Genomic DNA, 27,635 nt, shown 5'->3' with positions numbered 1-27,635 from the left:
AGATGATCCCAATTTCTGAAGGAAGGCGGAAATTCGTAGGTGTTGTAAACAATCTCATAAGAATATGAGAGAGCAGCTAGAGGAATACTCCAATCATGACATGAAGGAGGAGAAAATGGATAAAAAAAGGGAAAAAAACCTCAGCGCTCACACCATAGAATATGGAAAGTGTACATTAGAAGATTTAAGTTGTGTCACTTACTTCGAGGAGGCGCCTCTGGCATAGGCGCCTCCTGGTCCAAGTAGGCGTATCAGGAATGGCACAAGCCAACAGTGATGAACAGGTTCCACGGTTTAATATATAAATAAAATACAATGCAATACACAACGCGTTTTGGCCGCACGGCCTTTTTCAAGTGTATACGATACAAACATAAAAGTCAAACATTTCTAATAAAAAATACCTTATAATTAATAATTTGTAGCAGATGAACTTGACAAGGTGTGTGCAGGTGTGACACGGGGGAACTGGAGGAGGGAATTAATGGGAAACTGATCAAATTTGCCTACAACACAAAGCTAGGAGGGATAGCTAACACTAGGGAAGAGAGAGAGAGTATTCAAAATGATCTAGAAAAGCTTGCATAGTGTGCGGCAACTAACAGAATGGTATTTAACAAGGAGAAATGCAAAGTCCTACATCTGGGCAAGAAAAATGAAAAAAGCACATACAGAATTGGAGGAATTGGGCTCAGCAGCACATGTGAAAAAGACTTGGTATACTAATAGATCATAGACTGAACATGAGTCAACAATGTGATGCAGCAGCCAAAAAGGCAAACACAATTCTGGCACGTATTAAGAGAAGCATAGAGTCTAGATCACGTGTGGTAATTATCCCCCTCTACCCTTCCTTAGTCAGACCTTATCTGGAATACTGTGTATAGTTCTGGGCACCCAACTTTAGAAAAAACATAGACAAACTGGAGCAAGTTCAGAGAAGAGTTACCAAGATGGTGAGCAGTCTACAAATCATATCCTATGAGGAACGGTTGAAGGATCTGGGAATGTTTAGCTTGCAAAAAAGAAGGCCGAGAGGAGACTTAATAGCTGTCTACAAATATCTGAATGGCTGTCACACTGCAGAGGGATCAGCCCTATTCTCATTTGCATAAGGAAAGACTAGAAGCAATGGGATGAAACTGAAAGGGAGGAGACACAGATTAGATATTAGACAGTCAGGGTGATCAATGAATGGAACAGGTTACCACAGGAGGTGGGGAGTTCTCCTTCAATGGAAGTGTTCAAACAAAGGCTGGACAAATATCTGGCTGGGATGATTTAGTAAATCCTGCACTGAGCAGGGGGTTGGACCCGATGACCCTGGAGGTCCCTTCCAACTCTACCATTCTATGATTGTAGAATAGTCTTCTATGGGAGCTTCTATTGCCGCGATCAGCTGGCAAAGGAAGCGGGAGAGAGTTTAGCATTGCTAAGCTCTCTTTCCCCGGCCGACGGAATTCTGTGCTGCAGCATATATACGCCACAACTAGCCGTCTGAATGGGCAAGAAAACGCAAGATTTAGCCGCAACTTGGCTTTCTCTTCTTCATGCGATTTTTGTCCACAATTCGGGCGGACAAGAGTTGCAATGGCCATGTGAAAGAGGCCTTATGGATATCCGGTGTGGATGTCATTGGTGACATGACAGATATCACCATGACAACACAATGGCTCAGTGGTTAGCACATTTGCCTTGCAGCGCTGAGGTCTTGGGTTAAAATCCTACCAAAGACAACATCTGCATGGAGTTTGTTCTTGTGTTTGCATGGATGTCCCCCATATTCCAAAAACATAGGTGAAGGTAGATTGTGAGCCCCAATAGGGAGAGATCCTAATATTAAGTGATGTAATATGCATGCGCTATATAAATAAGGGTGATTACTATTATGAAATGTCAAGTCAGTAGTCCAGTTCTGGCCAGACATGTTTCGGCATATCCTCTATATCAAGTCCACTGCAGTGGGGGGGTGGAGGGGGGGTGCTGTTATAGGTAGTCCAGTGTCACTAACGGTGCCCTCATCTGGAAAGTGCAGTAAAAACGTGAGTTCTTCTATCATTTCATGTCATTCTGCTGCTGTATTCATGGATGATGCATCAGCTTTCCTTTTGAACCATTTTCTTTAAATCATCTTGTCTAGCTTTTATACAGTGTATGTCCCCTTCATATGCATTTAGCTCCATCTTATCAGACATGTATTTCTATATTACATTTTATAGGATAATTTTTATATGTCCTACTGGGTGATATACCCGTGTGTTGCACGGCAATTTTATAACTAGCAGTCCTGGAATATACAAAGTGGACCACAAAAATGAGCCCTGTTATAGAAGCTGCCAAAAAGAAAATCTGTGTTGCCCATAATAACCAATCGCAGCACAGCTTTCATTTTACCTCAGCAGTATAAGGCCTCATGTCCACGGGGAAAATCAGGCCCGCCGCGGATTCTTCACGCAGAATCCTGCAGCAGGTCCCTCCTTTCCCGCGAACATGAGGCCTACGGTAAAAAGAAGATTTACTTACCTGTCTGGAGACTGCGGATCTTCCCTCCGTCGCGGCCGGATCTTCTTTCTTCAGCCCGGCGGATATACTCGGCACGCCGGCAGCATGCCGCACGCATGCGCCGTGCACTCTTTTTGTTTTTTGAACTCCTGCTTTCCCGCGCCGGAGAGCAGGAATTCAGCTGCGGGTGTTCCGTGGATCCGGACGGCTTCCATAGGCTCCAATAGAGGCCTGTGGAGCTGTCCCCGCGGGAGACCCGCACTAAAATGGAGCCTGCTGCGGGTGTTTACCCGCACACGCAATCCGCGCCTCAGGGGAAAAATGACATCCGCAGGTATTGAAGTACCTGCGGGTGTCCAATGCATCCCTATGGGGCACGCATTACACGTGCGGGACACCCGCTGCGGATCTGTCCCTGTGGACATAAGGCCTTAGAAACAGAAACCAATCACAACACCGCTTTCATTTTACCTCAGCTGTGTAAGAAATGAAAGCTGAGCTCTAGCAACCAATCAGAGTGTAGCTTTCATTTCACCTCAGCAATATAGGAAATGAAAGCTGAGCTGTGATTGGTTGCTATTGGGAACCAAAATTACAGTTGAGGTCGGTAAGTTATCGATTTTTATTTACGACAGAAGAACGCTTAGGCAAAATGTCACTCAAATCGGACAGAACTGTGGATGTGTATACAACGTTTTATATATATATATATATAAGATTATAATTAATAAAGATTATGTTTTAAGGGCAGTTTCAGACAATTGCGCAACATATCTGTGCAGTGAACAACTTTGAATTTCACGTGTGTTTGTACATAGTACTGTACTTTTTGCGCACACAGAGCCAATTTAAATGTCTGCGCAAAGCAGCCCCGCCCTGGTTTAAAAGCTCATTTAGCCTAATGAGGCCCAGATGTGTTCTCATCTCTGTGGTTTAGGGCTTTGACTGACAGGCATGTAGCATTATAAGGTCGCTTTTGCGCAATTTATAGTGTATTTTGCGCTCATGCCTGCGCAAATCCAGAGCTTATTTGTGCAGGCACTGCTGATTTAAAGGGCAAATTTGTTTGACGAGGCGTTGGTGATCGCGGGTATGCACTGCGTTTAGTGCAGACCCGCGCGGTCAGATGTGTGTGTTTGTGCAGCTCCCATTGACCTCTATAGGGCTCTTTGGTACTCAAAGATGGACAAAATAGGGCAGGGCCTATGTTTTTGTGCCCGTGAAAACAACAGGTGGAAAAAAAGAAGTGAGAACGAAGCCATTGAAATCAATTTCCCAAGCGCACAATCGCGGCATATCATAGTCATCCGTTTAAGCCCTTAGTGCAGTGTTTCATGCATTTCACACAAGTATTTGTGCACCTCCTACAGATTTCTATGGGGCACTTGGTGCACAAATACACAAGAAAATCGAGCGGGTCCTATATTTTTGTGCGCACAAATTGCACAGACGAAAAAACGTTAATGAGAACGAACCCATTGATATTAATGTGTTCTATTCCCTGCATATTGCGCCACTAATTTTGTGTGCGCAAATGCCTCCATCTTAGGGCTCTTTCAGATTAACATATTTGCGGAGGCATTTCCGCCCCTGCAAATCTCCCCATATAACGCTACAAAGCGATGCCTTTGAATTCAATGGCTTTGTTCAGACAAACGTGTTTTTTTCACGCAAAATCTACGTTCGACAAATGATATCACCTGATCTATCTTTGTCCGTGTTACACAGAAAGCTATCATAGGCCCAATGTCCATGGGCGGATTTGATTTGCGGAATCCGCGCGTGGCACCCGCACTTCAGATCCACAAATCAAGCCGCCCATGGGGAAGCACTGGGCATCCGCACTTCATTAAACACCTGCGGATTTGTTTTTATTTGATTTTCGTATGCTATGCGTAGATAATAAATCGCAGCATGCTCCATTTTACCGCAGATCATGTGCTCCATTCATCTCTATGGGAGTTTACAATCCGCAGTGCATCCGCAAATACATTGCGGATGCACTGCAGATTTGAAGGTTAAAATCAATTAGTGAAGTGGGGAAAAGGCGTTGAGGTGGGGTTGCAGATTTTTTCTGTGTACATCCGCGTGAAAAAAAACTTGCCATCCGCGATCTCCCGCAAGCAATGAAAAATCTATTTTATGATGGCTCACAGTGCATCCGCTGCGGAAATCTACATGAAAAATCTGTGCGTGCCGTGGACACGATGCCATAGACTTCAATGGCAACTCAAAAAAAAGGAGGGGGAGGGAGTCACCCTTAGTACAACGGAGGGAAAAGAAGACAGCTGGCCCTAATTGGGCATTTAATTGGCATTCTATTCCATGAGAAGAGTCTAGTGTGAACTAGTGTGTCAATTGAAAAAAAAACAAAGCACGATCTACCTGCTGGCACGGACGCATCAGCCTGATTCTTGCCATTTCCTAACTTCGTTTATGCAGACATACATTCCATACTGGCGATCGTATTTGTACATAAACTCGTCTGAATCCGCCCTATAGGTATATAATCAGGATTCTGTGATGCATCATACAGACAAGTGCCTTTTGCATGCAGACGTGATGGTCTTCAGCACCACGGCCAGCACCCAACCTCCAGCCTGGCTCACTAATGGCCAGCCACCCATCAATCACATCCTGTGCACACATGATGAAAAGGTAGGAGTTAGGAGAAACACACTGTTGCACGCACACAAGAGCAGAAGCCCCACCTCTACCCACAATCCCCTGACTGAGAGGAAGATAGGGGAGGATGTGATCGCAGGAGAGAACTGCTCAGCAGACGAGATGTGATTGCTACAAGGAGTCAGCTTTGTGCAAGCGGAGCAGAGAAGGGCAGAATGTATCTCAACCATCTGTAGCAATCTCCTCTAATAGCACCACGATGTATAGGCAACCAGTCTAAGTAGACCATAAGCTACCCTGCAAGAGAATATAGTGATAGCTGAGAGTCAACGGCGGTTGCACTGACCTATATTTATCTATAGGATGCACACACAGTGTGACGATAGACACTAAGCATTATCCGGTCCTAGTGAAAGATTGAGCGTCGATTTGTCACTCTTCATCTCCAACCAGATTGCCCGGTGGCCCTTTGAGGGGTGAGGATGAAGGATCGCACACGGGAGCTGCGTGCAGTGAGTATCTCCGATGCTTATTATGTACTTGTTGCATATGAGAGGTGACCAGACATGTTGTTGGCATGGGTGAATGCCCGAAGAACATTGTATCACTTTGTATCATTTCTAGTCTACAAGTTGTTTTTTGTATTTTTTATGGCTGATGATAAATATTTGATTTCAAGGCTGTGTCTTTATGCACATGCCAGACACGACTCGAGAGCCGCTCACGCAACACTAAATGAGATTGGGGACAGTTCAGACTCGAAATCTGCCAAAGCTCAATGCAAATTCAAATGATCTTTCCTAATTGTGACAGCCGTCGGAATCCAATGAGAAATGGATTGGACATGTTGGTTATTTTCGGCTTTTACTGGAAGGCTGTGCTTGGGCGTAGTGGCCCAATGATAAATGACCATCCATTAAAATGAGATGAATTGAAGAATCTCACCTGTGTGCATTGGATATCTTCAATATCCAGTGCAATCTGATAGATAATAGGCATGCATTAGTAGCTACTTTCCTAGACTTCAGTGTGTCTGTCTAACTTAAGTTCTATTCCTACAGCCATATAATAGTCATAAGATGCCGCTTTGCATTTTTCTTCTGTCACCTCTAAATGGCATTACATATCCATGCCGATTTGCTATGTCAAATGGTGCCATCTGATGCAGTTGCAGTGCTGGGGGGCATAGGGCTATAAAATGGTTAATCAGCGAACATCACACGCTGCTGGCTTGTTAACAGAATGAATTCCAGATCATCAGCTTCATATGAAGTATCACCTTTAAATATACATTCTAAATTCAGCTCTTGATGCCTGATTGAAGATGTATGGCTTTGATACATTGTATACATTACTGTCAGCGCAGTTGCCTCCCTTGTCGGATTCACTCCTTGCTTGCAGCACAGCATAACATATAATTATAGTGTAACAGATGCCTGTTGCTTAAAACTAGCTTTCAATTAGTATTTTGAAGCCTTGCGTAGGTTCTATGCCATTATATATCAGCTTGTAGCTATACATTTCAATAGTTCACAAAGCCTACAGCTGTCAATACATACTGGGAGCTGTAGTTCGCCAACAGATGGAGAGCCACAGGTTGGGGAACGTCGCTTTAAAGCCTAACGAACAGAATAGATTGTCCGTTAATGACGACCAATGATGTCATAGACACGTATGTGTGCGCAGGTACTTTCATGTAAGGGTCTACATCCTCCTCCCATTTTTACTTGGGCATGCTCTTCTTTATAAATGGCCTTTCATCATTCAGCTGGAAAGCCCAAGTGTAAGCAATAGCCTGCAAGTCATAGCTGGAAATATCCAACATGTCAGTTCTACTTTCCATCAGTCTTCCGGCATCCTCTCTGAACAATTCTTCATGTCCACATTTTGACCCAAGTGTCTATCGATTTGGTCCGAAACATTTTTTTTATCACGTTTTTCTCCTATTGTTTTCTGGTCCATTCAATAGTAGTAATAAAGCATCTTGAACCCAGCGCCCATTGAAAGCGGTTTACTCCTCAATGGAATGGGGGTTTCATCATAGCTGGTGCTGCTGAAAAAAAATGAGATCCCAAAGTGCAACTGAATGCCAAGTACACTGGTAATTCTTTAATGCAGCCCTCTGCATGCATCACTTCTATAGATTTTAAATCCCCCAACAATACCATCTGTGCCCTGCATACACATCCCCCCCCCCTTCCCCGTAAAATGACAGCTCAGTGTTTGCATGCATGTATCAGCAGAGCCTATGTTACCGGACATTCTGGGCTCTATACGTTGCCCGCTGTTGGGCATGTATGCTTGGTTTTATGCATAAACTTGTGCCAGAGACATAAAAGTTTTGCTTTGGATTAATGAGTGTTACATTTGTTCCTATGTCACGTTATGTCACATGGGCATGTGATATGCTATTAGTAGTGCAGAGGATCTTATATGCCAGTCACGCCTATGTACTGCAGGCAGTCCAAATGGTGGATTCCTGTCACATTAGGCAGATCTGCTCTGTGAACAGTAAATACATTGTTCCCGAAGCTTAGCCATTTCTATGAGAGAGGAGCTCTGCATTTACAATGCTTCGAAAAGCTCAGCCAGCGCATTGATGCATCATTACAAGCACATAACGGCTTCGAACGCCTTTGCAGCATTGAACTTGCTGGTTTAAATTTAAAAAAGGAAGCCGTTGCAGTCTTTTTTCACAAGTGAGATACTTTTAGGCTTGTGGCAGAATAGTTGACTTTTTGGGGGATCCAATTTTTTCTGCATTGTTGGAAAACTTTTCAATTATGATACAGATGTAGCCATTGTTAAAAGTCTATTCCGGTACAAACTTTATCACCAAACCATAGGATAGGTGATGTAATTCTGATCGGTGAGGTCTGAGACCCCCACCGAGACTGGAGGTCCCATGCCCCAGTGAAGAGATTGAATGGAGCCATAGTCATGCATGAGCGTTGCCACTCCATTCATCTTCAATGGGACTGCCGGAGATAGAGTTGAACTTGTACTCGGCTGTTTCCTTGAGCCCCAATGAAATGAATAAAGTAGAGTGGCACATGTGAGACTTCTGCTCCACTGTGGATGGGTGCTGCGAGCCCCCGGTGATGAGAAGGGGACATGGGACCCTTGTTCTTGGTGAAGAGAGTTCACTGGGTAGGCCGGTAGGGTAGGGGTGATAATGTGGACAACATGTTACAGGGCAGAGATATAGCTGGGGCGGTTCACGGGGAAACATCCTCTCTCAGGTGCCCCCCAGGTATGGGGCATGCATCGAGGTCGTCAAAGGGCAGACGGGATTTGACCACATGAGTCAGTCCTTTGATGCTCCAACAAACTTTAACCTGCCAGCTGACCTTCGTTACTCAGGCAATTCTTCAGCATTCAGGGGAGCGGAGGTGCGCGCCCTCGGTATTCGTGCTGCTCTGATGTTCGCGCCTCTGTTACTTAGCGTGGATAACTTAGTGAGTTGGCAGCGTCTTCCTTCCTACAACTTGGCACGATTATCTTCCTGCATAAAGTGTCGGCACGAGCGAATGAGCAAACTGTCATCATTCGCGCGTGTGAGTGATTTCTTGCTCCGTCTAAAAGGAGCTTTAGAGCAACTTCTGACAAGCGTATGCGCAAATAAGCTCACCTCAGCACAATGCATTTGCGCAGTGAACAAGGCTAGTTTGTGTACATGCCTGCAGACTTTATTGTACGTACTTGAGCAGGCACATGGTTGAGGGGCTCACATGAGTGGGGGGCTCACATGGGTGGGGGGTTAAATGGCCCTGATTTAAATGGCTGTAAAGCCTAATGAGGCCCTGGTGTGTGCTTTTCATGTCGGTTTATGCAGCGTATTGCATATTGTGCTTGAATTTGCGCACCCACCATGGACTGCTATAAAGACCCCTGGTATGCAAATATACAGGAAAGCAGACTACAAAAAAGAAATAAGAATGAACCCATTGAAATCAATGGGTTATAGTCTCTGCATCTTGTGCGCGCAATTCTTGCATGCGCAAAAAAGCATGCAAATACGTTTACCTGAAGGAGCCTTAGGCCTCATGTCCACGGGGAAAATCAGATCCGCTGCAGATTCTCAATGGAGAATCTGCAGCGGGTCCCTCCTGCCCCGCGGACATGAGCGCCGAAAATAGCAATTTAAAAGCATTTACCTATCCGTAGCGGGCGGGGACGCTCTGCTCTTCCTCACGGCCGGATCTTCATTTTCGGCCGGCGGATGAATTCCTGACGCCGGCGGCACGTCGCCGGCACGTCGCCGACGTGCCGCGCGCATGCGCCGGGCACATCCGCCGAGCCGAAGCAAGGGAGATGCGGCCGTGAGGAAGAGAAGAGCTTCCCGGCCCGCTGCGGGTGAGTAAATGCTTTAAATTCCTATTTTAGGTCTCCCGCGGATCCGGACGGCTTCCATAGGCTTCAATAGAAGCCCGCGGGAGACCCGCATGAAAATGGAGCATGGTCCAGATTTTTTCATGCTCCATTTTTTTTAAAATCACTTTTATTGACGATCCGCGGGTATTTATGTACCCGCGGGTGGTCAATGCATCCCTATGGGGTGCGGATCCGCGTGCAAGTAATCCGCTGCGGATCCTAAATCATATTTTCCCCGTGGACATGAGCCCTTAGAGCATATTCACATGCACGCATTTGCTCTGTGTATTACATGTGCAATTTCAATGGCTTTGGTCACATGTGCGTTTGTTGTGCATAGCGGGTATTATTTTGGTATGTACTACTTGCCAATTGGACCATAATAGGGCAGATTCAGAAAGCATGGTTTTATCTCCTTATACAACCGTTATAATCACAGCCGTATAACAGGACAAAGCGAAACCACTGATCTCTGTGGGATTTCAGTGGTTTCATTTTCACCACCTGTTTTCCTGGCTGGTAAAAGATATGACCTGCCCTATCTATCCCGCACGTAGTTTAACCCTTTCCAATCCACCGTCTGATGTCTAAAGACATACCGATTGAAGGCTGTACAGCTCCAATGTCGGAAGGCGTCCATCAGGGTATTCTTACTGTGGATTACTGGACGCTTTGTTGTCGGGGGCCTCTCCAGCATGTCCCATACCGCAGTACTGGCTCTAGCCAGCAGATGGCACCATTGTATAATGGCAGAAAGAGAAAACCCCCTAGGAAACCCTGAATCCAAAATTGGATTGCAAAGGGTTAACTGATGATTGGGCAGGAGTTGAACTGCCAGCGAAGGGATTCCCCTCGTTCAGGTCCAGCTATGCTCCGTGCCGGCGCCTGAATAAGCCCATCATGCAAATACGCTGCACAAATGCGCACATAATTATGTTTACACCCATGTGAATCCAGCCTTGGATGTGTAGATGGACAATCCCACATCTATGTGAGCTGACCGACCTATGTGCAGTGACTTAGGGCTTAAACAGACAATTGCGTCTTTGCTCATTTGCGCTTGTGAAAATCCCACCTACAAAACTCGGAGAATAGGAATAATTAATTTCATTCATTTTTTTTTTTTTGGCGTCCGCCAGTTTTTCCAGTACAAAAAATAGGACTTGCTTTGTCTTGTGCGTGTTTGCGCACCATGGAACCTTATAGAGGTGTGTGGGAGCAAAGACGGATATGTGCTAAACATTGCACATATTTGTGATCACCGACACCTCGTTAGCCTATTTAACCATTTAAATTGGGGAATTGATTGTGTGGTGCTTCTGCAAATATGCTCAGTAGTTGCATAGGTACGCGCGCAAAGTACACTTGTTCACTGTGCAAAAAAATTGCGCAGGAGTAAGGATATTGCGATATGCGGTCGTGTGTTTAAGCCCCTGGGGTGCTTCTACACGGAACGATTATGGCTTGAATTTGAGTGATAAATTGCTCAGTGTAAACACGGCCAACGTTCGAATGATAAACGATAATTCGCTCGCTTATCGTTCATTTTATGCAAGCATGAAAATCATTGCTGGCTCGTTCGCTAATCTTACGGATTAAATACAGATCATTCAGTCATTCTCATTCACAAATACAGCAAACTGAATAATCCTGCTTTAAAAAAATGAAGAACTATTTATCTGTATGTTTAAACTGACTGTCTAAGTGAATGAGCAAATGTGTCAATGTTTGCTCAGGCGAACGAATTCTCGCGCCCTTGTTGTATTTGAAGAAAGTAGATTTGGACAGGCTGGATTTTTCTGCAGAAGTCTACTTTTGTTATTTCCGCCAAGGGCTCCTCCACACTTGCATTTTTCTTGCACGTTTTTTTCACGTGATACCGCTGCGTTTTTTTCACGCGATTGTCAATGGGACTTTCTAATGTTAAAAATGCATCACACAAAAATTGCAAAGCACAAACATGCAATGCGTTTTTAACCTTAGAAAGTTCCATTGACAATCGCGTGAAAAAAAACCGCAGCGATATCACTGCACTAAAAAAAAACACAAGTGGGTTTGAGCCCTAACACAGTGACTTCTCTCTGCTCCCTCCCCAAAGAATCACCACGCATGTGCACATCAAAACGCAGCATGTTTTATTTCCATTTGCAAGGTTAAGAGTGGCCTCACATAGCCGTATGCGTAACTACACTCAACACTACGGATTTTTTTTCCATTCATGGGCCATTGAAACTCTGTTCCATAGCGCAGGAGTTTGAAAAAAATTGCAGGAAGATAGGGCAGGACCTATCTTTCCCACATGTAGTTAATGCTACATGCGGGAAACATAGGGCAAGTCCTATAATTTCTCACCTGTACTCATAATGGGCAGGATTACCAATAGTGAAAACTAAAGCATTGAAATCAATGGTTTTGTTTTGTCCTGTTATGTGGCCTTGATAATTACAAGACTACCCACTTGCGTTGCCGATTTTCGCACGTGAAAAACGCGGTGTTTTCGCGCATTTTCCGCGCGTTTTTTGTGGCGTTTTTTGCAGCCCTCCATTGACAATCATGGGTGCATTAAGAGAAAAATAAGGAGACATATGCAACTGACAGTTCCTATGTGAAAAAAACCCATGAAACGGAAAAAAAAACCCAGATGGACAAGAACACATTCTATACTAATTGCTCTTGAGAAAAAACGCAAAACATCACAGGAAAAAAAATCGCAAGTGGGTAGGCACCCTAAATAACATCCCTGATTACGCTAATTGGCCGTTTCAATGCCTGAGAGCATTGTTGCATTTTTTTGCATGCACAAATAGTACAGTGAAAACCACACTTGTGTGCGCAAGTATGCAAAGCCCCTCCTGAAAGATAGACTGCTATTTCTTATGTTTAGGGACACTATTGTAACCGGGTTTGTACCATTGGATTGGCACATTGCCAATGTGGTTCCAATATCCAAAAAGAGGTCAAGAAGAAAGTCTCACTTCAATAATTGGAAAGATATTTGAGGGGTTTCTGAGATATGCCATCCTGGAATACCTCAAGGAGAACAACGGAATAACTCCTCACCAACATGGGTTCACGAGGGGTCGATCATGTCAGACCAATCTGATCAGCTTCTACAAAGAAGTAAGTTCTAGGCTGGACCTGGGAGAGTCTATTGATCTCGTATATCTGGATTTCTCCAAAGCATTTGACAATGTGCTGCTTAATAGGCAGATATATAAAATGAGACAGCTCAGTCTGGGGGAAAAATCTGGGTAAAGAATTGGCTCAGAGATAGAAAGCAGAGGGTGGTAATAATTGGTTCATACTCAAGATTGGGCCACCGTCGCTAGCGGGGTGCCACAGGGTTCAGTATTAGGCATCATTCTGTTCAATATATTTATCATTGACCTGATAGAGGGACTGCACAGTAAAATATCAGTATCTGCAGATGATGAGAAATTATGCAAGATGCTTAATACAATGAAGGACAATGTACGGCTACAAAAGGGCCTAGATAGGCTGGGGGCTTGGGCAGAAAAATGGCAAATTAAGTTCAATGTTGATAAATGTAAGGTTACACACATGGGCAGTGTAGTGTACAGAGGTTTCCAGACGTTTCTGAATGATCTTTGTATGTCTTGTGCTTATGTATTGTCAGTGTCTTCTATGTGAGTGTATTTGATGTGTATTGCATACCTGCAGCACTCATGGGTTACTGTCTGGGTTATGGCTAGAAAATGTATCTTGTTGTATGTCATGTGACCTTGTTATATATATGTAGTTGCAAGGTGCATGAGAGTCAGTCTGTCTTTTCAGTCTCTCCTTGGAGTGTGAGTTGGAGAGCCTGCCTGCACACAGACACCTTCAGTCTGTGTGTAGTCAAGATGGAAGAAGCAGAGTGATTGCTATGTATTTGTCCTGGGCCCAATCTACCCATGCCTCTATGGTAAAGACTTGGAGAACTGCAATTCTGCGAGAGCCCACTGAGCAGCACTGATTGCCTATCCTGGAGTGTGAGTGTTGACTGGTAGAGAGCAGTAGAGAGAGAGGAGAGTGGCCAGGAACAGAACCCCACAGATAACTTAGCCTGTGGATTCATCTGTCATCCCATGATTCCTCTCTATAACATCACAAATCCTCCTGCACCAATGTCCTGATGGTGGATGTAAATTGTTTTGGACTGTTCTGGACTGTTCAAGTTATTCTTTAAGTAAACAGGCTTTACCTACTGTTCCCGATTCAGCCTTAAAAAGTCAACTCTGTGTGTATGGACTCTTTATTGCACCCACAGAATTCACTGCAGAGGACGGAACGGTGGCGTCACCTGTGACAAAGACTCAAGGTAAACCACAGTTGGGTTACCCCATTTAATAGCCTGCCCTCGGATACTTGGAAGGGTCACCTTGCTACCCTCAGGGTGGGAGACGGAGAGCCCCGTGACAAGGCCCAAACTACACCCTAGGCTGAGGGCCCGCTCCTCGGATGCTGCGGCAGGAGAAATGGATGTCACCATTATACACTAAATGGGGTACTACTAGGGAAAAGTGAGATAAAAAAGACCTGGGGATACTACATGGTAACATAGTATGTAAGGCCGAATGAAGACAATGTCCATCTAGTTCAGCCTGTTTGACTGTAGACTTAACTGGAGCAATCAATGGCAGTCAGCTACTGCAAAAGCAAATAAAATATTGGGGTGCATTAAAAGTGGTATAGGGGCGAGAGATGAGAACATTATCCTCCCACTATATAAGGCACTTGTCAGGCCCCACATGGAATACTGCGCACAGTTCTGGTCACCGGTGCTGAGGAAGGATGTTACAGTGCTTGAGGGGGTTCAAAGAAGGGCAACTTAATTAATAAACGGAATGAGAGGACTGGAATACCCAGGGAGGCTAACCAAATTGGGATTATTTACTCTAGAAAAAAGACGGCTAAGGGGCGACCAAATAACTATGTATAAATACATGAGGGGACAAGACAAGGATCTCCCCCATGATCTGTTTACACCCAGGACTACAATGGTAACGAGAGGGCATCCGCTACGTCTAGGAGAAAGCAGGTAAAATACAGATATTCCCAGCAGCACAATATAACAACCACTCCTGTGGTGGGACCCTCAATAATGCACGAGCCACCCGGATCCGGACCTAATCAGCAGTCAAATGTAGAAAGTTAAAGGGGTTGTCCCGAGGCAGCAAGTGGGTCTATACACTTCTGCATGGCCATAATAATGCACTTTGTAATGTACATTGTGCATTAATTATGAGCCATACAGAAGTTATAAAAAGTTTTATACTTACCTGCTCCGTTGCTGGCGTCCTCGTCTCCATGGTGCCGACTAATTTTCGCCCTCCGATGGCCAAATTAGCCGCGCTTGCGCAGTCCGGGTCTTCTTCTTTTCTGAATGGGGCTCCGTGTAGCTCCGTGTAGCTCCGCCCCGTCACGTGCCGATTCCAGCCAATCAGGAGGCTGGAATCGGCAATGGACCGCACAGAAGCCCTGCGGTCCATGGAGACAGAGGATCCCGGCGGCCATCTTCAGCAGGTGAGTATGAAGACGCCGGACCGCCGGGATTCAGGTAAGCGCTGTGCGGGTTGTTTTTTTAACCCCTGCAGCGGGGTTGTCTCGCGCCGAACGGGGGGGGGGGTTTAAAAAAAAAAAAAACCGTTTCGGCACGGGACAACCCCTTTAATTCAAGGATGTAGAAATCATGAAGTTTCTTTTATTCTCACATTACAAAAAAAATGTATTTGTCAAGCTCCAATTGAGGACCGAAACGTAGCCTGTAAATTAAAGGGGTTGTCCCGCGAAAGCAAGTGGGGTTCAGCACTTCTGTATGGCCATATTAATGCACTTTGTAATGTACATCGTGCATTAATTATGAGCCATACAGAAGTTATTCACTTACCTGTTCCGTTGCTAGCGTCCCCGTCTCCATGGCGCCGACTAATTTCAGCGTCTAATCGCCCGATTAGACACGCTTGCGCAGTCTGGTCTTCTCCCTTCTGAATGGGGCCGCTCGTGCCGGAGAGCTGCTCCTCGTAGCTCCGCCCCGTCACGTGTGCCGATTCCAGCCAATCAGGAGGCTGGAATTGGCAATGGAACGCACAGAGCCCACGGTGCACCATGGGAGAAGACCTGCGGTCCACCGTGGGTGAAGATCTCGGCGGCCATCTTCGCAAGGTAAGTAAGTCACCGGAGCGCGGGGATTCGGGTAAGTACTATCCGTTTTGTTTTTTTTTAAACCCCTGCATCGGGTTTGTCTTGTGCCGAACGGGGGGCTATTGAAAAAAAAAAATAACCTTTCGGCGCAGGACAACCCCTTTAATTTGTTTTTGCTATGGGAGAATAAAACTAATTTTGTGACTTCTACACCTATGAATGCTGCCACATTTACTTTCTAGAAGAAAGCAGATTTCATCACCAACACAGAAGGGGCTTCTTTACTGTAAGAGCAGTGAGACTGTGGAACTCTCTGCCTGAGGACGTGGTGATGGCAAAAATCCAAAGAGGAGTTCATGAGGGGACTAGACGTTATTACAGGATATAGACATTAAATAACCAGAGGTTGTTGATCCGGGTCTTGAAGTCAGGTAGGAACTATTAAATGTTAATCCAGGGATTATTCTGACTGCCATTACAGTGTCGGGAAGAAATCTTTTCCTCCAAAATGGACTAAATTTGCTTCTGCCTCATTGTTTTTTTTATTGCCTTCCTCTGGATCAACAAGGGGGTTGGAAACAGGCTGAACTAGATGGACATTGTCTTCATTCAGCCTAACATACTATGTTACTATGCATAAACTTAGTGTAAATGCCTGCGTAAATATGCATACATTCATGTGAATCTGTCCTTTGAGATCTTATATGTAGAGTAGACCAAAAAAAAACATAGTTCTGCACACCACAATGTGCAGCAATACATAAAATCACAAAATAGCTTTATGTAATGCCAAAATATACTCAGCAGTCCTGCATGTGACAAACTCAGCTCTGCTACAACTGTATATTGTACTGCATAAGAATATTATAGCTATAAATAGGAATACCTCCCTCAATATCCGTCTAATAAGACAATATGCAGCACCTAATGACCCCCCTCCCACTCTCTGTACACTAATTAAAGCAGTATTTGCACGCCTGGCATATTCTTCATAGATGTAATACAGCTGACTCCGTGGAAGTGTCGGTACTGAGCTCTATGCAGGCTTATCTGCAATCTGTATTCTTCCACGGGGTTTTGTCTATTCCGTGGTGTCATGTAACATTCATGGAAGAGATTTTAATTAACATGTAAGAGTGCACTTGGGGAGGGATACACGTCTTCTGGGGTATTGGGCCTATACCTGTGCAACATGTGGGCTGGGTTGATTGAATTAAAATTGTGCATGGTGGTCATTTTGCAATATATGCTGATAAAATAGATTTTTATCATTCCAACGTCCTGCTATCATACCCCCTTCTCATTAGTAACACTGTAATGAATATGGAGGACGGGTCATCCATTAGCATACTACCCCTGGTAAAGGAGGGTGAAGTCCTTCTACACAATCTTTTCTGATCCAAGGGTCGCATTGCCACGCTAAACCACTCCCTGTAGTAAGTGTAAAATTTCAATGAGAACTGCTCCTGCAATTACAAATGCCGGCCACTAGACAGGGGGTTGGAACTTCGTCTCCAACCCCGATGTATTCCATTGGGCGCAGCCTGGAAAACCCATTTGCTAAATTACATTTTAGACATTTATTGCATATTAAGTGTATATGTCTGATAGGCTCCACCTCAAGGATTCCCACTTATCAGAATGAGGGTCCTCTTCATTCTCAATCAGCACTCCAGAGAGGAGGAGACCATTCACCCATAAGGATTTTCCATTCTAGATTATAGGTGTTGTCGTAATGATCTATAATGGAGAGAACTTGATGCATAGAAGACCACTGCTCTAGCTCATGTACTACTTTCTGCATTGCCAAACAGTGGTCAAGGAATCCCACTCTCCTGACATATGGGGGACCCAGAGCTGGCTACCTAGGGAACTTGCCTACAACACAGAAGCATGCAAACTACAGTAGCAGCTGTGAAGTGGGGACTGTAAACAGGAGAATGACAGGCTGATGGTGCAAACTGGAACACCTCCGGGCGAGACGCACCAATGCCCTCCACCAATTGGTGTGGTGGTGTTCTGAAGACTCCAGGAAATGTTACTGGAGTCTTCAGAATGTTTTTATTTCATGGCACGTACGGGCGATCGTAAGAACACATATGGTCGTGTGATAGAGGCCTCACGCTGTAAGATCATCAATGAAAATCGTCAACTTCTCATTCAGTGTTTCTATGTGATACACGGAGCAGGGAGCATTTAAACGTAACGAGAAGTGAATGAGACGCCAATGATTTTTAGTCCTGCTGAAACTGAAGACAAACAAAAAGTTCGCGATTCTCGTTCGCCGTTTGCTTGTATTTCAACCGAACGATTATCATTCACTTTCACTCATTTGTACACTTATCTTTCAGTCTAAATGCAGCATGACACAGCTACACACACGCAAGTGTTGCCATGTGCAGAAGGTCAGGGGATGTACACAATGGCATGGCAGGCAGCATGTGACAATTGGGCTGCAGGTTGTGCACTCCTGCTCTATAGCATGCATACCATATACAGTATAGAATATCAGATGATTGCATTTAAAATATTTACGCTACTATTGTGGCCAAATGTATATGTTATGTTCGTGTGAACAGTGATTTACACGACTAATATATTTGTAGCTAGAGGGATGAATATATAATCAAGACCGGACACAGATCATCAAACAGACCAAACCAGAACCACAGTAAAAGAATAGGGGAAGTCTGACCTTACACCACAGGAAGTAGGGAAACCCTGCCTAAAAGCGGGGTGATCGTCCCTATAAGGACGGTCCCATAGAGCAATCTAGAGTAAACCTGACTCGCCCTAGGTAGAAATAGAGAAAGAGGGATTGAACACCAGACAAGGGTCAAAGCAACTTCAGACCCAGCAAACCACAGCGAGGACATAGTTCAGGCACGGGTGTCTGTACATCTACGGATGGAAAGGGATACAGGCATGAACCAAACAGGACTTAGTTCACACTGACCAGACATCTGCACAACTACTGACAGAGAGGAATACAGACATACACCAATTAGAACATAGTTCACACCCACCAAGCACACTACAGACAGTGGGGAGTTCATGCATCCGACACTACATCAGATGGAGCTTAAACTAAATAGAAATATATGCATGCATAGTATCACCAGGGTTCCCGAAGGAGATGATGGGACATTTTTTTTCTCCCTGACAGAGTTCATTCATGGAAGTACTCATGACATGTATAATGACAAGCACCCTTCTGCAAGCGGGGCTGGTATTTATATGCACAGACCCCAGGTGATTGGCTGGCTGGACAATCTATGCAATCAACCAGCCAAATCAACCCACACCTGTAGCAAAGTGTTCCTGGAAGTACATAGTGAAGTGGGCCGAAGCTGTGGTGTGGATGCATGTGAATGACTGTTGTGAGTGATTCTTGTGTGTGTGCCCCTTTAACTGCGTTAGTGACGTGATTGAACATCTCGGGTAGTTGAGAGGCAGAGTTTAGTGGAGAGACTTGAGAAAATGTAGTCAGAGGTGGTGGACGTTCCTGCGCTGGGCTAGGCATTGAGTAACGGGTCTCCTGCCATGAAAAGGGAAACAAGGGAAGCCGCTGAGCAGCCTGAGAACAAAAATAGAAAGCCTGAGTGAATGCTGATTACTGAATCAGGAGTGCATACCCCACGGATGGTCTATCAGATAACTGCGACTGAAGACGTCTAGAATCCTAAGGGAAGAGTGTCTCCTAGAAAGTGTGTAATATGGAAGGTATGGAAGAGAAGTGAAAATCTGTGATTTCTACATAGTATACTACTTGTAGAGAAATCCAAGCTGGAAGAGCTGTGAGTAAAGTGCAACCGTGCACCTCCAGTTGTTTTTCTGAAAATTCGTTACTGGACTGTGGACAACGGCCCTAAAGATATACTGGCGTCAAGTGACAGTCAAATTCTTCAATCCTACGTTCCCTTTATACTGCAGGCAAGCGAGCTAGGCCAAGCTGGCGTCACTGGCGGGAGAAACCACAGAGCCACCCGTGACATCCATCTTTTTCCCCGGGACTCCCCTATCACGGCGGGCCTCCCGCTCAGGTTGCCTCATTGCACATAGTACTACAAGCCCCATGAGCACAAACTATCACAAGGCAACAGTATATAGGTACCTGATATTTTTCCTGCTTTTCATGAAATCTAACATAGCTTTTCAATTAATATTAGACGTTGACAGTATTGGTGTCCTAGCATAGACAATAGTGATAAAGACAACCACCTTTCCATATTTGTTATTAGGCTGTATGGACATAATAGAGGGGTCCCACACTTAGGATCTCTCCTCTATTAGGGTGGCCTCACACAGGCGCAAACATATATACATTAAGTATCGTGAGACATATATGCGCTATGCAGAGCATAAAAAAATAAAATAAATCTTGTTATTTGTATAACGCCAACTTATTCCGCAGCACTTTCAGGTAATTTATTTATTACCCTCCACCAAGCTGGCTACTCATTTTACCAATCTCGAAAAGATGGAAGGCTGAGTCAATCATGAGCTGGCTACCTGAACCAAGTTGGGATTGAACCTGCAACCTTTATGTCATGAGCAAGAGCTTACCAAGACCACACAAGGCCCATGGGCTATAGTGCCCATACTGTGTGTTTTTTTACTGTACTTTTTTGCGCTGCCAGGACTTGTGGTCTCAGCAGCGCCACATTTTAGCAGGCATCAGATTGATCCGGGGCTCGGACTCAGTTGGAACCCAGACCTTGTCAAGCTGCACCTGAAGGATAGCAAGTACTGGACCCTGCTGCAGGACAGTCATTTTCCACCCTAGTAGACAGTATCTGTGTAAGGACAGGCCGCACGCAACCGGAAGGCCTTGGTATCGTGAGTGTTTTGGAACCCTGTTAGTCAGAAGTCACTGTGCCCTCCTACAAGCCCTGCCATTTCCTCCACAAGTAAACGCTCAGTGCAATGACCAGATGACTTAAACTGGTCACTTCAGCTATACGAAGAGAAAGAGAGAGAATAGACAGAGAAAAAGAGAGTTCGAGTATTAAGGACTGTCGTTAAGACTGTTTGAAAGAACTGTTTCGTGAATGTTATGTTCAACAACCTACAAGCTATAGTAAAACCGTATGCCTCCGGTTTTGCAAAGATTGATTGACTTGGTCTCTTTAATATCCAACAACATTATTCTCAGAGGTAGGGTAGCCATCACCGTGGCACAATCTGGAGTTCCCACTCAGGCTACCCCTGCCATCTCCAGGCCCCTGTACTGACTCGTCACAGTGGCAAATGACTGCGTTACACTCTGTATGGTTGTTCGGAGATAACACACTCTGTCTCCTCCTCTCAAAAGATCTGTCCTCTCTTACGTAGGCACGCTCGGTATCACCCTACCTTCATATGTAGAGTTTTTCATCTCTGGGTCCAATACTTTTTGGCGGCAATGCTCATGCACTTCCACCACCACAAGGCCAAACCCCATCGCCATTATAAAGCAAAAACAGCGACCAGCCTACAGAAATACACCAACAAAATGTTACCAGTTTAAACAGAATTATATAAAATTAAGGTAACATTAATGTAGACCGGAACACCCTCTTACACATTGTTGCATATCTTTATTAGGCTACATTCACATGCACGGCAGAGGCTCTGTTTGGAGCCACCAACCCAGATCTTGCAGAAAATCCGAAACAAGATTTTCAGCTGGAATCCCAGAAGGCAGATGGACCCCATTATTAGACAATGGGGTCCATCTGGCGATGCTTGGTTCCGGTATGTGCCGTATCTGCCCATTCTGGTATTCTCGTTGCTTAGCTCCGAGTACAGAAATCAACCAGAGGCGGCAGCACAAATGTGAATGTGGTCATATTTGAATACCAAGTATACAGCAATATACATGACAAAGTGTGTAGATTTAGTAAATGTATGCATGTATGATACACGTCAGAGCCTGCTGTTGGGCTAATTTTGTTATGGTACTCATGGCTGTCCCTTAAATTGTGCTGTTGTCACACCCATATTTTGGGGGTAAACTTTGGTGTAATGTAATTTGATCACTATATCTCCTATATGATACATTAATTATGACATCACGAACGAAATGAAAATTCACTATACTCAGTGCCAGTCAGGAGGGATAAAGCTCTCTTTTAAGTGTCAACTGTTGCTCTGAGCATAATATTAACTTAAATTAACCTGGATGTTTTATTGATTAGTTTAAAGGCAAGAGTATAAAAGCCATTTTATGTTATTTCATTTCTCCTAAATGTTAACACAACTGCACATCACACGTATTGATCCATTTTTCATCACTTTAAACTGTTTCTTTCTCCCTGATAGATTTCATTCATGGAAGTCCTCATGTTCTATCTTTCTGTGCCAATGTCAGGGACAGACCAATCAGTCGTCCTTCTTACACATCGGAGGATAAGGAATGATTGTTGGGCACTCAAGGCCCTTTTACACGGGCCGACAAACCTTTAAACAACAGCACAAGTGTTGACGTCACCACTACGGTCATCAGCGCTCGTGTAGAACATTTAAACTGGAAGACTTGCCGCCGGCTCTTGGGCTTCTCAACCGCTCCTCGCTCAGCACTTCACCTCCTATATGAAGCGCTGAGCAGGGATTGTTCATACGGAACGGCAAGCCAGCGAGCCAAGGAGGTTTTTTTTAAGCTGACTGAAATGTCCGCTTAAACAACTGCGACCGACAAGTGAGCGTTTTTTGGGGTTTTTTTCACATTCACCCTGAATGATTATTGCTCATATTTGTTCATTTCAACTAATTCTGAGCGATAATCGTTACGTGTAAATGGGCCTCTAAGCATCCGACAGTTTGATTTTTATATCTGCCTAAACTAAATGATGAACCATAAGCGAACAAATATTGTTCAATATTCAGTCGCTGGCAGTGTTTACCCTAAATGATTATTGTTCAGTCTCACTCGATCCTGCGATCAACTGAAAGATAATAGTTCTGTGTTAGAAGGTCTGTAAGTGCAATTTCTGCACCTCAGGTGGAGAACTCCGAGCAACTAAGACACATCACTTTCAGTTTGGTGTCATCAAGATAGTTCCCCTTTATATTGCAGCAGACTTTTATATTAGTTTTTTAAAAGCTGCAGGGCATCATAAATCAGTGGTAGAAAATATCTATCTCATATAACCCATAGATATAACAGAAAGTCCCTCCTATAATATATATCAAACAGAAGAAAAGCAAACGGGAGCGCAGGACTTATAAAATCTATGTATTTAATACATATAGAAAAGTCATACGTCTAAAAAGAAAAGACACAGGAATACACACAAGTATAAAAACACATTAAATAAAAACCCACATAATTTGAGACCCTGAGAGCATAACACAAATCAATGTAGATGTATATCTAGGGCAATAATGTAGTGTCCCAGAATGCAGTAGGAGCCCCACAAACTCTTTCTTGTCTCCTTTTTATTGGTTGTATATGTTTGATGTATATGTCATTAACCTTTAAAGGGGTTCTATCATTAAAAAAGAAAAATTCCATAGTTACTTATTCCTCCTCCGTCAGTCTACTTACCAGACCTACACCTCCCCTATCTTCTCCTGTCTCCTGAAGTCCGGGGTTGGGTCACCTCACCTTCAACTGGCTGATTCTTCTGCTTCCTGTGAGGTTACATACATTCACAGGCAGTCTTCATCCTGCCCGGTAATCTACGCTATGTCACACTTCACAGCCTAGGTGGGAGAGTGCCGAGCTATTGCAGAGACTGCTCATGACTGCTGTCCCTGCAATAGATCAGCTTTCCTTCCTAGGCAGTGAACCCTACATCACAGGGATGTGACGTTCACTGACCTGCCGGAAGGAATGCAAGGAATGCTGGCTTCATATCAAGCCGGACAGCTGGAGGTGATGTGACACCTGGCACTGCAGAAGCTCAGGGAGGAGAAGATGCCTTAAGAAGACTGCCTGTAGAGGAATAGGTGAGTATAGATTTTTATATATATATATATATATATATATGACAAAACCCCTTTAATGTTTGTAGAAATTTAAAAAAAACGTGGCAGCATCCATGGATGTGAAGAATTTACAAAACGTACTTTATTCTCCCATAGCACAGAAAAAGGCAATGTTTCGACCCCCAATTGGGCCTTTGTCAAGCTTTTTTTTTCTACAAACACTACGGATGAGGTTCAGTTCCAGGTGGCTGCTGCATCACTTAAAGGTCCTACCATAACTGTGGTTTATTAGATGTGCTGCTGGTAATTTTTTCTAAAACTCCTTTGATGTGTCTGTGTCCTTGGCACCCTAACCTGCTCGTGGTTGGAGAAATAGTGAGTTGGCGGATTAGGAGCGGAGATTGTGAGAGTGAAGAGAAAACGAGATGTAGTTAGGAAGGGGGGGCGTGTGTAGGAGGCTAAGCCCCCAACGCCGTCGTAGTCCATGAGAAAGCCAAAAGAAATCCATCTTAACAGCAGAGTTGGGTCGAGATCCCCTTAAGATTAAAGGGCCTGTGGAACTTTGGAAGGGAAGTCGGTGAAGTATGCCACCCCCTCCTCTGCTTATCCACAGAAGGGTGCGATGGGTCCAGCTTCACATCTTCTGGTTGGAGTACAAGTCGGGCGTAAGTGTGTGTATGGTGTGCTTGTTAGATCCAAGATGAGAGAGACTAGGATCAGAGGGAGAGACTGTCCGTCTATTTTCCTGCCACGCTGACAGCACCAGTTCAGGCAATCCGACGTCAGATATCTGCGACTGATGGCAAGTGTGTTTATGGTATGGAGTGTTAACAAATCGAAAATGGTTGGCAACTATCATGGAAAAGATGGTTCAGATCTGTTACCTAAGACTGTTGCCGCATGTAATGAGGAATCCCATGTTATAAATGTTAACTAAACTCTGTGCCTCTGGTTTAACCAACAATTGGATTATTGACTCTTTATTTGATTTGTCTGTTTCATAACTTTAAAGGGGCACTGGCGTCATGTGAACATTTCAACTTAGACTGTTATCATTCTTCTATTGTTTTACCACTGCCGGGCCGGGCCATGCTAGGGTGCTCTAGGGAGGGACAGTAGAGCTGCCCTTGACAAAACATGTTTATCCCTGCTGTCTCTTCCCGAAGGCCTCCACTCCAATGCCACAATAGCCATCAATGCATTTCTAGTAAAACCCCCATCCAAGATCCCTTCTCGTCCCAGGATGTAAATTTATGTCCTGGCTGGGAAGGGGTTCCTGTGAATGGACATAAAAATACATCTTATGGATAGTGTGGGCTCAGCCTTTTGGGAAACTGGTGTGACTGACAGTTGGATTCCTGCTTCAACAGCGGGGATCAGTATTCTCATTTAGGCCGCCAGCAGACGGGCGGAAATTCCGCGGCGAGATTTCCTGCGGAATTTTTGCCCCTGGAAGCTGCCATAGGATTGTGTTAACAAACCCAATCCTATGCAGACGGCCCCTCATTTGGCCATGTGAAATCACGGCATGCTCTTTTTCTGTGCGGGGCTCGCAGAAATGTCACTCACCGACCGCCGGCTCCACTCTGCGCATGCGCCGGCTGCACGGCAGCCGGCACATGAGAGAGCTGGGGCCGCGGGAGCAGGTGAGTGACCCGCTGTTCTCTGCAGATGCTCGGGTCGGGTCCCGCTGCGAGAATTCTCGCAGCCGGATTCGACCCGGCCGTCTGCAGGCGGCCTTACATGTTGCAATCAAAGTTGATTGCAAAAAGTTTCCAGAAGGAGAGCACTACATAGCTCAGGGCCAATGGGTTGCTATGGAAATCAGACAGTGGTTGATGGCGTTTAGATTTGTTATGCTAAGCGCTAATGCGTTTCAAAGGTACTGCAATGTATCATCAAAGCAATCATATCATCATAAGATCAAGTCCTACAGGGATATAAAAAAATGCAAAAAAAAGTTTTAAAAAAAATCATTAAAAGTAGTTGAAAAAAAAACACCTTTTTAACGTACTGTCCCCTCCCATTTCATTCTAAGAAAACTTTAGAAAAATTGATAAAACACATTTGGCATCTGTAAAAAGCTGTACAACAAATTGAACACACTTTTAATCCTGCACAGCAAACACTAAAAAAAGAATAAACACAATTTAAAAAATGCAATAAAAGTGATAAAAATAGCCATATGTACCCCAAAAAAGACTAAGACTGGCTATACATGGACATAAGCACACTTCCGTGCACAATTGCGCTTTGTATTTATGCGATGGCCGTTGAGGTTTTGCGCGCAACTGTGCATATTTTACTGTGTTTTTTAGGCACACATGTCATGTATATTTGCGCACACGCAAGCATGCTCCCATTGATTTTAATAGGCAATTAAGTCAATTAGTTTAATATGTGCTATGTTAGTGCCCAATACGCACGAAAATAGAACATGTTGCATATTTTTTTGCGTGAATGAAATGTACTCATGTGAACAAAGTCATTGAATCCAGTGGGTTATTGACTCTTGGGTGTTGTGAGTGTTTAGGCTTCTAAACCTAAACAGTCATATCAATGGGTCCCTAATGACTCTTTTGGCCATTGACCACCTTGATCTTCCATGGCGTTACATACCGTATGGTGGCACTGTGTAAGAATCATCCTTTACCTGTTGATTGAGATCTAGAGAATATCTTCACAGGAACAATACTTCATCTCATAACGCCTGCAGAGCTTTCTTTCTGACGTCAGCGGCAGCCTGTATCCCGTGGACGGGGCAGAGTGATATGCTAATGGCTCCTGTGCTATAATCTCACACGCTTTCCTGAGTTTTCCATTATGTCAATAAACCCAAGGCACACTTTCTCAACCATTAATGCTTCTTGCTTAGTAAGAGGTCTAATTACTAGAGGGAAACAAATTACACATTTTACATGCAATTTACTGTGACTCATCACCAGATATCCATTGATTCAAAGATGTCTGAGATATTCTATTCATTCAGGTAACAAGGAAGGGAAGGAGCAATCATTGAACATAAATTTTAGGGTTTTTTTAATTCTTATTTGAAAACTGTTCTTTTTCATTATTTTTATGTTCTAGTTGATTCGAGAATACATATTTGCATATTCTAGAAAATAATGACCTATACTTACTTTTTTAAAGGGGATATGTTGTATTCTGATCATGGCCAGCCTTAGCTATGTGTGACCGTGCAATCGCACAGGGTGCCAGGCACCAGCTTGTATGGAGGGGGCACCAGTTGGAAGTAAAGGAAGGCAATTGCCCCCTTAGGTCTGCCTGGCCAGATGTTCTTCTTCCTCCCTGCAGCAGTGTCTTGTTGAGCTACATGAATCATCTTCCGCCTGGCTCTGTCTCCTTCCCTCTGATGTTCCGAGGCACTGCTGTCAGCCCAACAGCACCCCTGCAACGCGATTGCTTAGGTTTGCTACTGTATTTCTGTTATGAGATTGATTCGGGGTCTGTTTTTATGTTATGAGCTGGTACAGCTTGGTTCCGGTGCTGTATTTATGTAGTCAGCTCGACTCTGGTGCTGTCTTAATGTTATGAGCTTGGCTTTGGTGCTGTATTTATGGTATGAGTTTGATTCCATTGCTGTATTTATGTACTGAGCTTTGGTACTGATGCTGTATTTATGTAATCAGCTTAGTTTTGGTGCTGTATTTATGTTATGAGCTTGATTCTGATACTGTATTTATTCACTGAGCCATTCTGGTGTGGTTATGCTGCTGTTTTCTATACAAGCAGAATACAGGCAGACTATCTATCAGTGCAAAAAAGGAAAAAATATATATAATATGTTATTTTTAATGATGGCAGCACCAAGAAAATTCCACACAGGGTGATATCTAACTTAAGGCCGGCACTGGTTTGGATCTATGGACAGCATATTATAGAGTAGGAGGAACTGAGAAGATAGTTTTGTGGGGAAAATTCTGCATAATATGTAATTTATTCATTGAAATCTCTTCACTCTGGACCTATGAGTCTATTGGGAGGTCCTAACTAGTGATTGACAGCCTTCCATTTATGAGTGTGCATAATGAGGTAGCTGTCAATCACTGAGTAGGACC

At 44.3% G+C, this 27,635-nt stretch overlaps 1 protein-coding gene across 3 annotated transcripts in view; it reads left to right on the top strand.

Moving 5' to 3' along the window:
- The first annotated feature begins 5,239 nt into the window (after positions 1-5,239).
- The window catches only part of STX1A (syntaxin 1A), a 172,115-nt gene continuing 149,719 nt past the window's right edge, over positions 5,240-27,635 (top strand). For all 3 annotated transcript variants that reach the window (XR_010792557.1, XM_066599731.1, XM_066599732.1), the window contains exon 1: positions 5,240-5,639. Coding sequence is in view for 2 of the 3 variants with exons in the window: in XM_066599731.1 (XP_066455828.1) it covers positions 5,610-5,639 (30 nt within the window). In the remaining variant the exon portion in view is untranslated. The remainder of the gene's footprint in view (positions 5,640-27,635) is intronic.

This window comes from Eleutherodactylus coqui, chromosome 4 (assembly GCF_035609145.1).
Source record: "Eleutherodactylus coqui strain aEleCoq1 chromosome 4, aEleCoq1.hap1, whole genome shotgun sequence".
Lineage (NCBI taxonomy): Eukaryota > Metazoa > Chordata > Amphibia > Anura > Eleutherodactylidae > Eleutherodactylus > Eleutherodactylus coqui.
This window is presented reverse-complemented; position numbering and strand designations above follow the sequence as displayed.